The 14,808-nt window shown below is 63.6% G+C and overlaps 2 protein-coding genes across 2 annotated transcripts; one reads left to right on the top strand and one right to left on the bottom strand.

Annotated features, from left to right (window-relative positions):
• Positions 1-333: 333 nt before the first annotated feature.
• PAN0_001d0372 (uncharacterized protein) lies at positions 334-9,655 on the top strand (the record flags this gene model as incomplete). The annotated part of the gene is made up of 3 exons (XM_014803989.1): positions 334-352; positions 667-1,010; positions 1,082-9,655. 3 exons carry the CDS (start codon positions 334-336, stop codon positions 9,653-9,655), a joined length of 8,937 nt encoding a protein of 2,978 aa, XP_014659475.1.
• A 1,660-nt stretch (positions 9,656-11,315) lies between these two features.
• On the bottom strand, positions 11,316-13,475 carry PAN0_001c0371 (uncharacterized protein; the record flags this gene model as incomplete). The annotated part of the gene is made up of 1 exon (XM_014803988.1): positions 11,316-13,475. One exon carries the CDS (start codon positions 13,473-13,475, stop codon positions 11,316-11,318), a length of 2,160 nt encoding a protein of 719 aa, XP_014659474.1.
• Positions 13,476-14,808: the final 1,333 nt, after the last annotated feature.

Raw genomic sequence — 14,808 nt, 5'->3', positions numbered from 1 at the left:
CCGCCATGTCGATCCGCTTTGCATCCCGCCCATATATCCTTCAACTCAGACGCAAACTCCTCCGCCCGACCATCTTCACCTTGCCCTTGCTGCGTTGTGGTTTGCCTTTTTGGAGCCTTCATTTTCGTCTTCATTTTCATCTCCTAGCGACTTGTTTTGTTTTTGCGATTTGTTGGCGACACGCGCGTGCAAGGGGAGTGGCGAGTGAGACAGAGACTGGAACCCTGCGAGCCTTTTGGAGTTGCGTGTTGGACTGATGAAAAAGGATGTGCGTTGCAGGCGCATGCATATGCACGCAAGTTTTTTCGACCGCCGCCTCCACACACACCGGCCATGTGCGCCGCCTGCGTTGGTCGGTCTTCAACAATGCGTTGTTATCAAGCTCGAGCTGCACTCACAAGGCGATGGGCTTTTCGGAGCGGAAGAGCCGGCTGCGCAGCAACAATAACGGAGAGCAGCTCACAGCACGGTGTTCCCTATGGAAAGAGCGTAATGGCAGCCCGATCCGAGCGCCGCTTGGAAAGACGAGCGCAGATGCAGTGGCCATCACCAAGCTGAGAGAGCGAGAGAGCGAGGGTGACTGGTCGACAAAAAGAAAAAGGCGCAATGCACATCGCTGCACGCTGCCCTCCTCCCCGCACGCTAAGTGTCCACACACACACACAGACGTGCTCCTCGAGCTATATCGCACGTCGATCGCTCCACCTCGTCCATCCGCCACCATCCTCTACCTCATTCCCATCGCAGTCTTCACTGCCACACGCTGCTGCCCTTCCGCCCTTCCGCCTTACCGCATCAACATCGCAGCACCAACCCTCGACCACGCCTCGACCACGCCTCGACCACGCCTCGACCACGCCTCGACCACGCCTCGACCACGCAAGTCGCTGCCACACGCTCGCACAGCCCATCTCGATACCCAAGCAGCAGCAGCACCGAGCCGAATCAGCGCAGTCCACCTCACCACCTCGCTTCCACCGCTGTCCCTGCCCCGCCATCCACATCTTCGCGTGCAACCACCAACCCCCCTTGCCCCTTCTCTCCACCATACCCAAGCTGATCGCCCTTGCAAGTGGGCCAGCTCAACACATCCCTCCCTTCTTCCATCCCCACCAACTCGGACTCAGCCACCATGAAGCGCTGGAAACAGGTCAAGGACCAGCTCGACGCAAAGCGCAATCCATCTTCCAGCAACAACAACAATGCTAATCAACCTCCACCAGCGCAGCCCTACATGGGAGGGGGCATCTCCTCCGCCTCCTTCTCCGATCTTCGCCAGCTCCCGTCCCAAGCCTCGACATCCAGTCTTATGCCGCCAATCACCAAAAGCGCAAGTCGCACCTCCCTCGACATCCCAGGCCGTCTGAGCAACTTCATCAACAAGTCCACCTCCAGCTTGGACATCGGCGCCTCGGCCATCGGCGGCAATTCAAACAAAGTCACCAACGTCTTCCGCAAGTTCCCACGTCCAAGAGTCGGAAGCACTTCAAGCTTTACCCACAACGACGCAGCTTCTCCCTCAGCTTCCTCGCCATCCAAGGCCAACAGCCCCCGCAAATGGGTCAACAGCCTCTTGAATCAGGCTGCCCCCGGCTCACATCACCTCGAGACAGCAGCACAGGCTCGCTCACGCGCACTCTCCGACGCTTCCCGCCCCTCACCCGCACCCGTCAGCGCTCTCGTCCTCTCCCACGACGACCCTCCCTCCACCACATCCCCACGCATCTACACCATCGACTCGGGTCTGCAGCGACGTCCCTCCGCAGGCGGCAGGTCAGCCAGCATCTACTCGTCCCACCTCAGCGCCGCTTCTCGCTCCACTCCCGACCTCCACAACACCTCCGTCACCCGCCATCGCGACAATGGCGCCCTCCTCATGGACCTCGCCTCCCCGCTGCCCTCGATCGCCAACCGTCGACCCAATCCTGACGCTGCAGACACCCACTCGCCTCTCGTCGTTCGCAACCTCGACGAGGCGCCCCGCGGCACCTTTACCCCTGCCATCCCAGCGCCATCCGCCTCTGCTCAGCTTCGCACCGTCTCGCGACTCCGCAATCCTTGGTCCGCCGCAGACTCTCCGCGCATCCAGTCAGAAGAGGACGACAATGTCGACGCATCCATCGCGCACGATCGCTCCACCAACCAGATCGACCCCGCAGAGCGCGCCGTGCTCGACATGCTCGACTCCGCTTCCGGCGTCGGCAGCGCAGTATCCGCCCCCGTCCCGCCCACGCCGTACCACACTGCCACCCCAGGCACTCTCGCCAGGTCACGATCCTTTGCCACAACAACAAAGTTCGACAGCCCCGCCTCCGAGTACAGCCAGGACTTCCGCTCCCCCTTCCTCGCCGGCACATCCTCGCCCGCTGCAGGTGTCCGGGCGGCCATCCGCCAGCGAGAGCTCCTGGATTCCAACGTAGGCAAGCCCGCCTCGCTCTCGCCCGTCCCACACAGTCGCTCCGCCCTGTCCCCAAAGACCATGGCTTTCCTCGATACCGTCTCCACCGCCGATGCAGAACCGATCCGCGCAAGCCAGACCTCCTCCGCTTCCTTCTACCAGCGAGGTGCATCCGCTTCCACTTCGGATGTCAGGTCGAATGCGGCCAACTCTGGCTTCAAGCGCATCTCCCGCGTACCCGTGCCGCAGCCCGAGGTGCACCTTGCTTCGCCACCCGCATCCGCCAGCTCCAACGTTTTCCCCAGGCGCGGCACCAATGCTTCCACACACTCGCATCTGCCCATCTCGCCCATGGACAGCAGCCTTCTCGGCTCGTCAGCACACGCCACCAGTCTCTGGAGCAGGCCTGGCAACATGCCAGACACTCCTTCCACTTCTCAGGACGTCACATCGCCCACGCCCTGGTCCGCCAACTCGCTCGCTCCCAACAAGCACCACACCCAGTCGCACCAATCCCAGGCAGCGAGGGACATGTACGCGCTCGAGCCCGTCGTCACTCCGAGCGAGGTCGAAGAGGACGAGGAGCGCCTCTCGGACACTCTGCGCCCCAGCAGCATCATGCCCAAGCTGCGAAGGAATCAGACCGACTTTACAGAGGCCACCAGCATCTTTTCCGGCGCAGAGGCCTTCCGCACCTCGGAGAACAGTCTGCAAAAAGAGGCCATCGCCGAAGACCCCGCCCCCGCGTCTACAGAGAATGCAGCAGATACGGAGGCGCCAGCGTCGTCATCGTGGGTCGCTGGAGCTCGCCCGCTTTCCCATGTCGGCTCGGTCTCCAGTTCGCTGGCTGCGCTCAGAGGCATCATCTCCAAGGCTGCTTCCTCTGCACTTCCCTTGACCGGCGCAGCTGCACCAACATCAGACTCACCATCCAGACCAGCCACAAGCGGCGACACCGCCTCCGCCACCTCGGTCGCCGCAGCTACCAAAGAGTTCGAGCAGCGCCTGACCAGCTCCATACCCTCGAGTCCTGAGAAGCTCTCCATCCCCTCATCACCGACCAAGGCAAAGGATCTCATCAAGATGTTCGAGAGCACTTCGGGCACGAACTCGCCTTCCGATCTATCGCAGTCCATCTCGCGCAGCCGGCTCTCGCCCACAAAGTGCACGCCCTCGGCTACCAGCAGCCTCAAAAACACGCCCAAGCGTCCCGCACCGCTCGCGATTTCCATCTCCAGATCCAACCTCGGCCTCGCAGCTTCACCCGCAGCGTCCGAGCTGGGTGCGGAAGAGGCTTCTCCCGTGGCGACCAAATTGCGCGCGCAGCGATACGAGGCCGGCCGGTTCCGTGCAAGACGTGCCGGTCTCGTCGGTGTGGGAGGCGGAGGCGATGACGCCAGCTTTGCAGACGATAACGACGACGATGGTGCCGACGAGAACGCAGCACCCGAAAGCGTCTTGAGTGAGACAAGGAGCGCCAGTGGCCGATTCCGCTCGCTTGGCGTCGCTTCGCAGCACACACGCTCCCAGTCCACCCCAAGCGACATCAACGGAAACGTACTCGGAGATGGAACGGTCTCCTCTCCACCCAGACCAAACCCGATCGGCGGCCGGTCCGGCGCTGCATCGCACGAGAGAACCGGCTCGATTGGCACCAACGCCGGCAGCTTGAGCAGGAAGGGCGCCTTCCGCAACAGCGTCATCGGCTTTATGGGTGTCCTGTCTGGCAAGCCCACTACAGGCGGACCGGGAGATGGGCGTGCACCTGGTTCCAGTGGTCAGACGCTCGCGCCTAGCTTCTTGGCAGAGCGAAGGCACAGCGCCAAATCCGACCAGGACGACAACGTCAGCACTGCCAGTGCTGCCACGCAGGGCACCACCGCCTCGTACCGCCGCAAGAAGGAGGAGGGTAACCTGCCGCTCACCAGCACCACCGCCATCCAGATGTCGGGCGAGCAGCCGGGCACCAAGCCCATCCGTGCTGGCGTGCTCTACTACTTTAACGTGCACGACCCCAACCCACGTTGGCTGCGCGTCAAGGCGGTGCTCCTGCCCTCGGCCGTGGCTATGAGCTGGATCCCCAGCGGCGGCGGAAGGGAGAACGTCGTGCTGGATCTGAGGGCGTGCCGCGAGGTGCACTCGGTTCCCAGTCCCGACCACCCGAGCAGCACTTCCGACATTGGTGCCGCATCCGCACGCAGACAGGGGCTCGGCCAGATCAGCCCCTTCCAGCTCATCTTTGACGATGGCGTCGAGAGGCTCGCCGCCGACACCGCCAAGGAACGTGTGCAGTGGGTCAGCGCCGTATGGGATGTCACAGGCACGAGGAGCCCCAAGGCCGACAGCATGCACGAGTCGGCAACCGCCAACTCGGGCCACGATGCCCTGCCTAGGTCTAGCTCGTCGCCAAAGGCCAAAGGCAGGCCCATGGCAGATGCGAGCCCTTCGAGGCCGCTTCTTTCTTCGCTCGGTGCCGGCGTGGCTGGAACGCCAAAGAAGCCTGCGTCAACGAGCAACGAGGAAGCCATCGACCGCATCGGGTCCATCTGGAAAAGCGAACTCTCGTCCGAGCTCACGTCCAAGGACATGCATCCGAGCTTTGGAGAGGCGCTGGCAGGCGCCGCATCGCCACCACCGCCACTGCCGCCCAAGGAACCGAGACCAGCGCCCGCGCTGGTTGCACTCGGCCAGGCTTCCAAGCTAGCCACCTCGAGCAGCACTCCGAGCTCGCAGTCTCCCGGCACAAGGACGACAGCGGCGGTCCCGATCAGGAGCTCTGCCAGTCCCATTCGCGCCAAGGTGCGCAGCTGGCAACGGCCGCCCCTGGATCTCAGCACCGGCTATGTGCACGACCTCACGCCCAAGACACCTACACTCGTCAATCCGCCTTCGGACGTCATCCATTCGACTCCAGCTTCGTATGGCGAAGACAAGAGCACCGCTGCGTCGGCGTTGGAAGGATCTGTGAGACCTTCGGCAGCGGACCAGACAGCGCCTGCGGACGCTTCCAACAAAACTGCGGCCAACGATGCAGGCGAAGAGATCTCTCCGGCGTCGTCTCCGGACATGGACGGCTACGAGTCGGCGCGCTCGCAAGGCAGCTTGGTTGACGAATTCGGACCACGAACGCCCGTCAGCGAGGCAGTGTTCAATTGGTCGCGTCTGGACAAGGTGTCGGACCTGGATCCGAGCGATTCGGCTTCGCAGCGTCCCGCGCGGAGCGAGTATGGAACGATCAAGAGCAACGTTTCCGGCGCGGAGCGCAAGCGCAGCACTCGCAAGAAAGGCGACGACAACGAGGCTACGGATGCGGCCAAGGACGCTGCAGAGGAGTCAGGTGGTGCTGCAGCTTCGCGCACGCCAGCTCAGTTGCTACGTGACAGCGTCCTTGCTGGGTCGGCCGAGGGCGCCAACGGCTCGGATGCGCTCTTCAATGCCTCGCCCGCGGGTAGTCGCCATCGCCTCGGCACGGTCATCGAAGAGACGCAGTCGCAAGCCCAGAGCACGCGCATCAATGCCTCGGTGCGCAGCAACAACCGCAGCAAGCTCGACGAAATCGTTGCGCGCGCCATCGGCACAGGCTCGGTCAAGTCGCCGGCGGCCAAGAGCGCGCTCTCGCTCGTGTCTAGCGGCAGTATCAGCTCGCGCGACGTGGGCAAGTTGCTCGAGTATCTCGAAGAGCAGCAAAAGGAGCGGCTCAGCCGCGAGAAGGAGCTCGAGGACCAGATCCGCGGCTTCCAGCAGGTCGTCTCGGACCTTCAGAAGAAAGGCTCGACGAGCGGCTCGCACCGTTCCGCCAGGAGGAAGAGCTCGACGAGCTCGCTGGGCGGAGAGAGCAAGGCTACCGCCAGGTCCGCCAGGGACTCTGAACTCGCAGCCATGCAGGAGAAGCTCGACAAGGTGCTCGATCTGGTCACCAACGTCGTGGCGAGCCCCGTGATGCACAAGCGCGCCAAGAGCGAGTCGGCGACCATGCTCACCGCGCACGACGGCGAAGATGCCGAGCTGGCGCGCATGGAGGGCGTGCTGGCCAAGCTGCTGCGCAAGATGCATGTCTCCGAGGACGTCAACATGACACCAAGGTCGCAGGCGCTCGTGCGCGCGGCGATCGAGTCGCGCGACCCGGCGCTGATGGACGAGTGGGACCGCATGCCCGTCGAGCTGCGTGGTGAGGAGCTCATCAAGTCCATGGAGGACCGCGCAAAGCACGGCCGGGACGGACGCCACGAGGCGATCCATGCGGACTATACGATGCGAAACGTGTCGTCCGATATGGTGCGTGGCGGCAGTGCGCCTGCCGGCGCAGTCGGCCATCCCGGCACGCCCATCGATGTGGACATTGATCCCAGAAGACGCTTCTCGGCGACCTTGCCGCATCGCGTGGCATCCGGCGCGAGCATTCCGGCGAGTGTGTCGACGAGCGACATGGACAACGCTTCGGTGATGAGCCGCGTCCCACCGCGCAGCTGGTCGTCTGAGCGGGGCGTGCCTTCGCCCCCGCCTAACTCGGTCTGGGATGCCCAGTCGATCGGCAGCCGACCCGCGTCGAGGGCCACCACACACATGGGTATTGGGGGCCGCGCGCCTGCGCAGAACTTCCGCATGCTCGGCGACCCTGGATCCACCCAGGCGACGCCGCGCCCCGTCATGGTCAAGGCCGAGCCGAGCTACGGCTCGCTCGACATGGAGGCCGAGATCCGCCGCCGGCGCGCGCAACAGCAAGCCGCAAGTGGCGCGTCGATGCCCGGCGCGCAGCTCGGCGGCTGGTACACGCCCAAGGTCGCGGCAGGTATGGATGCGCAGGCCTCGACGAGCTCTGTCACGGTCGATATGCCCAACGTCGACAAGCCGATGCCGCCGACGCCGAGCGTGCGCTGGGCGGTCGGAGATATCGTTGCGGATCCCAAGGAGACCGACAGCATGGGCAAGCAGCCCGACGGTCTCGGGCTATCCATGGCATCGGCGGCCGCTGGGCCCGAGGCAAAGTTCGACGGCCCGCCGCCAACGCCCGGCGTGGGCTATGCCGCAAGCGCGACAGGAGGCTCGGCGGTCGGCAGCACCAACGGCGAGCTGGCGACGATCCTGCAGGCGCTCAAGCAGAGCGAGCTGGCGAGACAGACTCAGCTTCAGCAGCAGACCGAGATCTCGCGCTACCTCAACGAGCTCAACGCGTGGCTCGAGCGCGATGTCGTCGACCGCTCCAAGGAATGGCGCACGCTCGCCAGCGGCGTGACGCAGCTGCACGACGAGCTCAAGGCGCTCAAGGAGGGACGTCCACTGCCTGCTTCTGGGTCGGCTGCGAGTCTGCAAGACAAGGCTGGAGCAGTTGGACCGAATCAGCATGCAGGCCAGGTACAGCCGCCGACGCTGCTCCGGCCGGGCTCGACGGGTGCCGTGCCTGCGGTCACGGAGCGAGGCATGCTAGCGCCCATCCTGCTCATGGGCGACAGCGCCAATGCACCGACATCGCCGGCACGCAAGCGCCCCGCGGGCACACGCAAGTGGAACGAACGCCGAAGCGCGTCGCCATCAGCCGACGAGGGCGACAAGTCGTGGTACCAGCCGGACGATGCCGACGGCGGCGTCAAGAGCAGCTTCAAGTCCAAGGCGGCCAAGGCGGCCGCTGCCGCCAGTGGAGCGCTGCTGATCAGGCAGGCCCTGCGCGAGTGGGAGCGCTTCAAGATGATGCAGCGCGCGGCGGGCAAGCCCGAAGACCCGCTGCCGGCGGAAGCGACGGGCAACCCGGAGATCGACAGCCAGCTGCCGCTTCCGGCGACCACGCTGCAGGCGCTCAAAGACGCCGCGGACAGCGAGGACAACGTGCGGATCGCTGGGCTGGTGCGCGAGGCGGCCGAAGCAGGCTACGGAACACAGGCGATCATTGAGCTGACGCGCTACGTCGAGAGTAAGGCGCCCGAGCCCGAGAGCGACGACACTGCGAGCGACGGCGGCGGCCACCTGGACGGCGACACGCTCATGCCGACTCCGTCGCCGTACCGCACGCGGTTTGCGGTGGGCGACGAGCCGACGATCGGCAAGGGCGGCGCAGACGCGGACGACGACAACGACGACGGGGTGGTCAAGATGCAGACGCCCGTGCCGGCGCGTGTGGTTGCAGTGGCGGACAAGGTCAAGGCCAAGGAGGAGGAAGTGGAGAGCGGCAGTGGTCCCACCACATCTGCGCTCGCGCTGGCGGTCGAAGAGATCCTCAAGCATCTGCTTTCGACTAAAGAGGAGGAAAAGAAGAAGCAGACCGAGGCGCAGCAGCGCGAAGCGGAGCGCAAGCAGGCGGAGGAAGAGCGGCAGCGGTCGCTGCTTTCGGACAAGGAGCGCGAAAAGGCGGAGCTGGTGGACCTGCTGTACAGCCGCATTGCGGCGGACAAAGCTGCAGAGGAGCAGAAGCAAAAAGAGCTGGACCCGAAGACGGCGATCGAGTCGCTGGTTGCGGCGATCAACGCGCAGAAGGAGACGGAGGTCAAGTCGGCGCAGGCGGCGGATGCGGCGCTGCGACAGATGACGAGCGACCTGCTCAAGACGACGAGCGAGCAGAACGCCAAGCTGGTGGAGGCGGTCAACGCGGCGAGTCGCGACATGCTGCGGAGCAACGTGCAGATGCACGCCGAGGAGTTCAAGCGGCTGCTGCACAAGGAGGTGAGCGGCATGTTTGAGGACGTGGGCAAGATCCGCGAGGCCAAGCGGCATCTCGAGTTTGAGATCGCCGATCTGTGGAGCATCAAGAGTCGGCATCTGCACAGTGGGGGGCCCATGCCGATTGGGTACAATGTGCCGGGCGCGTTTCCGGCGAGTCCGCCGGTGGGGTTTGCGCCGCCGATGTCGATGCCCATGCCGCAGATCATGCCGATGCCGATGCACATGCCGGCGCACGCGCCCGCGCATATTTCGCCCATCCCCGCGCCCGCGCCCGCCCCCGCTCCGGCAGCTGCGCCTAATGCTGCAGCGGGCGTCGACTCGCTGCGTGCACAGAAGAAGGCTGTCAAGGCGGCGCTCAAGCAGGCGGTTGCGGCGAGTGCGCCTGCGCCTGCTCCGGCGGCAGTCACACCTGCACCCGCACCTGCACCTGCCGCCGCACCTGCACCTGCCGCCGCCCCTGCCGCCGCCCCCGCCGCCCCCGCCGCAGCTCCTGCAGCAGCAGCAGCTCAGGTGGCCGCTGCCGCCATGCCGGCGTTTTTGGCAAAGAAGAAGGACATGCTCAATCCGTTTTCGATCAACTTTGGCCCGCGGGCGCCGGCCAAGTAATCCCGCTCAGACACGATACACATCTGGCTAGACGCGGTGGTGTAGAAACGAATAGATCCCATGATACCCCGGTGCCGATGCGCGCGTCGTTTGATTTGGCGAGTGGTGTGGGTGGGCGAGAGAGCCGTGTGTTTGATCCAGAGTACGGCAGAGGCTCTTATCGAGCCAGGAGTCGACTGAAGCTCATACACAGCCGTGTGACGGCCTCGGCGGAAGTGACGCAGTGTTGATCTTTCTCCGATGTGACGGCTGCGTGAGTGTGCGTGTGTGTGCCCGTGCAGGGGTCCTCAGTTGGCAGTGGCCCCCGGCATCGTCGTGCTGTGGCTGCGCTGCGGTGTTGTCCGTTGCGTTTGGGATTGGAAAGATGCTGTTGCGTATCTTTGGCTTATGCCCCAGTCCGACGCTCCGTACGTACGCACGGTGATGCAGCACTATCAGCGTTCTGGGCCTCAGGACCGGACGACCGATAAGAGCCGCTGAGAAAAGCATGCGCTGGCTGCTGGGGGCATCCTTTTTGCACATCCTCATTCCCCCAGTTTGCGTACTTTGCACTGCAGCCAGGTGGAGTCTCCCTCGGGTAGCTTTCGTTGCACTTGCAGTGCGCACACGTACTGGCGATACGAGTGCAGCCGACGGACAGCAATACACACGAGACGAGGGAGTGGGTATCTGGTTCGGCATCGCTTCGAGTCGTCATTGCAACGTGGCCGTGCGTGACCCGCCCAACAGCGTACGTTAGCGTCAAAGCGTGTACCAGCGACGTGAACAGCTTGTGACGTCGTAAGACATCGTGTGACATCGTGACAGCGCGGCATCTCACCATCGCCCCGGCGAAACAGGGTAACATCATTTCACACCGTATGATCGTGCGTGACGCGTGTGGCATGGCATGACAACGTCTGACGGTGTATGACAGCGTATGACACGATATACGTCGTATCACATGGTCCGACAGCAGAAACCAGCCTAGACATCGTACCATCGTCACGGCGCAACATCGCACCATCGTACCATCGTGAATTTGCGCCAGCGTAATGGCATTCTATGCAGCATCAACAGCGTCTGACAGCGAATGCCAGTGTGCAACTTTGCGTGACATGGTTTGACAACGCAACATCGTAGACATCGTTCCAGCGTTCCAGCGTCACAGCGCATGACATGATGACAGCGTGCAACAGCACACCATACGACTTTGTACCGTCGTATCTCGATCTGGGTAACAGCATGTGTGCTTGCAATAGCATACGGCATCATGGCAGCATACGAACATTGTGAAAGCACACGGAAATGCGCATTGCCTGCGTGCTCCGCCAAACAACACAGCTCCGCGCCAAAACCACCTCAATCCCCACCACCATCTCCATACCCCAATCATATCCTCAAAGAACACCTACCCGCCTCATCCCTGACTCGTCCCCCCAGCATCTCTTCAGCATTGACAGTATGTGCCACCACTCGCCGCACCCACGCATCACCAAGCCAACTTCAGCCATGCACCAATCTTCCGCTATTGGCTCACAAACTCACTGCTCACAACCGCCCGTTTCGCCCTTTTCTCACGCTCGGCCGCAATCATCAGTGAAAAAATACATTAAGCTTGCAATTATGACGATCACGGATGCTATCGATGCGAATGTGTCACTGCGTGTGCGCAGATATTTCACGCCTCGTGCGGCGGCGGGCTCGGGCTGTCGGCACTGAACGCCGCCTTGACCTGCGCGGCGGTGGTGCCGCCCGGACTACCATTAGCGCCGGTGGGCAGCAAAATGCGGCGGCGCGCATTGATGAACCAATTGGACACCTGCGAGAGCGTGAGGCCCGTCATGCTGCACAGCGAGCGCTTCTCGTCCTCGGTCGGGTAGGGGTGGCTGGCATGCTCGAGTAACCACGACTTGAGCAGATCCGTCACCGGCTTGGGCAGCTTGCCGCGTCGACGCGGCGGCGGCGCAATCCCCGCCGACGGTCCCGGCGGCACGTGCGTAGCAGGCATGGCCATCATCGGCCGGCCCATCGCACCGCCCGGTCGACCCATGCCGGCGTGGGCGTGCATGTCGCGCGGGTCATGACCCATGTAATCGCCCGGTCCGTACGGGCTGGCATACGGCAGGCGGCCGTCGTGGTGCCTCGCGCCCGGATGCGCTGCCATTGGCGCCATACCGGGCGAAGGGATGGGCATGGGCGCAGCACCGTTACCTGGCTTGCCCACATGTCCAGCGTAGGACGCAGCGTGCGGCGAGCCGTACGGGTCGTAGGCGTAGTCGGCATAGCGGCCGCGAGAGCCGGCGGCGCCAACGGGTCCGTGGTAGTAGTCGTCCATCTCCGGGTCCTGAATGCGTTCGCGCGCAAAATAGAGACGGCGGTCCGGGTAAAAGGGCTCCGAGTAGGCATGCGGCTCGGGCGTAGGACTGAGGCGCTCGGCGTGCGCCGCTTCAATCGGAGGCGTGTAGCGGGCGCGTGGATCGGCATAGCGCGATGGCGCAGGAGCGCGAGACGAGAGCGGCGGCAGCTGAGGGCGTGGATCCGAGGCAAAGGGGGGCGGTGATCGGCGTGCGTAGGAAGAGTGGGGTGCGCTGCGCGAGTACGGGTCATGGGGCGAAGGTGCGGCGCCAGCTGGCGGGGCGACGATCGCCTGACGAGGTGCATAGGATGGTGAGCGTGGCGAGGGGCTGTAGCGGCCGCTGATTCTGCGAGAGTGGTACTGGCTGGCGGCTGGTGGGGCGGCGTCGTACCCGCGATAGGCGATGCGCGACGAGGACGGCGAGGCGGGATGTGCGTGGCGGGGCGAGTAGTGTTTGTCGTCGATGCGCTGGTCAATGTGACGTGCCGAGTAGGCGGCGTCGCGAGAGTAGCTGCTGCTGTACGTGCGATCTGGCGACTCGGCACGATCGCGGCTGCGATAGTAGCCGGTGTCCGGATAGGCCGAATGCGCTGGATAGTCGGCGCGGCTCCAAGTGCCGCGGTCGACCATGCGATCGGCATCGGGCCGTCTGCTGCCGGCGTCGGACGAGATGCTGACCTTGCGCTTAAGCGGCAGGTTGAGTGGCGGCGAGAGCTCTCGATGCGCAGCGTGCGGCTGGTCACGATATGCGGAATCGCGATGCGAGGTGACGGGGCTTCTGCCAAAGTCGCGGTCGTCGCGGTACGAGGGCAGCGGGCTCCTGGCAAAGTCGCGGCCGTAGGCCGAGTGGACGGCTCCGGCTGGAGCTGCGGAAGCCGAGGCGGAGGATGCAGGCGCCGGCACGCCAGGACGGCGAGCACCGACAAGGGGGCTGCCACGATCCGAACGCATATCCCACTCGGCAGAGTGGTTGGAGATGCGACCTGCGGGCGATGTGGGACGGCGTATCGAGGGTGGAGGCGGCGAAGCACCTCGACGAGGGGCCGAGGGGTCGGCAGGCTCTACGGCGCTGTGCATGGTGGGATGGGATTGCGACCAGGCGGAAGAAGGGTGGGTGAAGCGATCCGACTTGGGAAAGTCGAGCGCGGCGATGGGAGGCAGGCGATCCGGGTCGTGGGAGGCGGATGAAGTGGCTGCGGTGCTGACGGAACGGTGGCCGAAGCTCGAGGTGGAGGTTCGGTCGAATGAGTATTCGGACGAGCGTGCGGATGGAACCAAGGGCGAGCTGTGACGGTCGTCGGAGGAGAGGGTAGGAGCGGAGCGGTCGCTGGGGGTGCCGAGGATGGCGTGAATGCGGGGCGAAGGGTCGGCTGCGAGCTTGTCGTGTTTGAGGTAAGGGGTGCCGTTGGAAGAGGGCGGTTGTGGGGACGTCTGGTGATCACGGACGCTGCTTATGGGACGAGTAGAGAGCGGGCCTGCCATGATGCAACCGGCTTGGCCGGAGAGACTCGAGTTGTGGTAGTTTAGAGAAAGAGGGCCGCTGTGCGACGTCAAGTCATCCAAGGTGCTTGGCGAACGAGCGAGCGTATCCGGACTCGGTAGAAACAGTTGATGAACGGATGGATGCGTGCGCAGAGTGGTGTGATGGTGGCGGATGGAGTGGATATGGTGGGGTCACCTAGCGAGGATGGAGGATGGCGGATGGCGGATGACGAGAACCAAAGGTGGGGATGATCGGTGGGGTGGCGGTCGAGAACGCTGACGATGCGGATGGATGGAAGCTCGATTGAGTCGAACGACTGCGAGAGGCGAGCTGCGGGCAAGCAAGCGGCAAGCGAGCGGCGGCGGCAAATCAACAAGGGAAGAGAGAGAGAGAGAGAGGGGGCGGGCAATGGGGAAGGGGAGCCGGGTGCGGTAGGTGGGCGAGCAAAGGCGGAGGTCGAAATTAGCCAAGGGCGGTGATGGAAATGAGGTAGGGATGAAGGGCGCCGAATCGAAGAGGGCCAAGCTTGGGCGACGAGTGGATATCCTGGTATTGCGATACCGGGCAGCGGCAACAACGGCGGCGGCTTGGGGTTGATGTAGCGAGAAAGTCGAGGCAAAGTGCGAGAGTGTCTAAGAGAGAGAGAGAAAGAGAGAGAGAGGACGAGAGCGAGGACAATGGTGAGTGGAAGATGGATGCAGTTGCAAGGCAGGGCAGGTCAGGTCAGAGCTGGGCGGAGTTAGACGACGTGACGGAGATGGACGTCCGAAAAGGCAAAGAGCCAGGGCAGCGGAGGCGGCGGCGGCGGCGGCGACAACGCCCGTCAGAATCCGAATCAGGGCAGTTGGAGAGAGGGAAACGACAGCTGAGCATCCACCGAACCGAGCGGCGTCGAGGCGACCTTGTGCTGCTGTCAACAAAAAAAAAGAGAGGAAAAAAGGTGACGGAGCATCCGAATCGCCCAATGCTGCGCAACGCGGTGCTCTGAGAGCCAAGGCGAAAAGCCAAGAAAGAGTGTGTGGACCAGGGCAGAGCCAAATTAGCAGCAGCAGCAGCAGCAGCCAGACTGACGTGGCGCGTCTCTTCTCGGCACCGGCCCGCAAGCGCGGCGTGGGCGCACGCTTTGCAGCAGGCGCGATGCAGCTGAGCTTCCACCCGCGCTGTCTGCTGCAACGTCGCTCGGCATGAATGCAGTGTCAAACCGGGCTGACTCAAAAGCAAAATAAAAGAAAAAGAAAAAAAACAAAACAAAATTCAACTTTCTGCCCTGTTTTTCTTAAGCCAGTGTCATCGCTCGGCTAGTGCGAGCCGAAGGGCGTGAGCAGTGGCGCG

Source organism: Moesziomyces antarcticus (assembly GCF_000747765.1).
Source record: "Moesziomyces antarcticus DNA, scaffold: scaffold_v10001, strain JCM 10317, whole genome shotgun sequence".
NCBI classification, from domain to species: domain Eukaryota; kingdom Fungi; phylum Basidiomycota; class Ustilaginomycetes; order Ustilaginales; family Ustilaginaceae; genus Moesziomyces; species Moesziomyces antarcticus.
The sequence above is the reverse complement of the archived record's forward strand: the minus strand, read 5'-3'. Positions and strand labels throughout refer to the sequence as shown.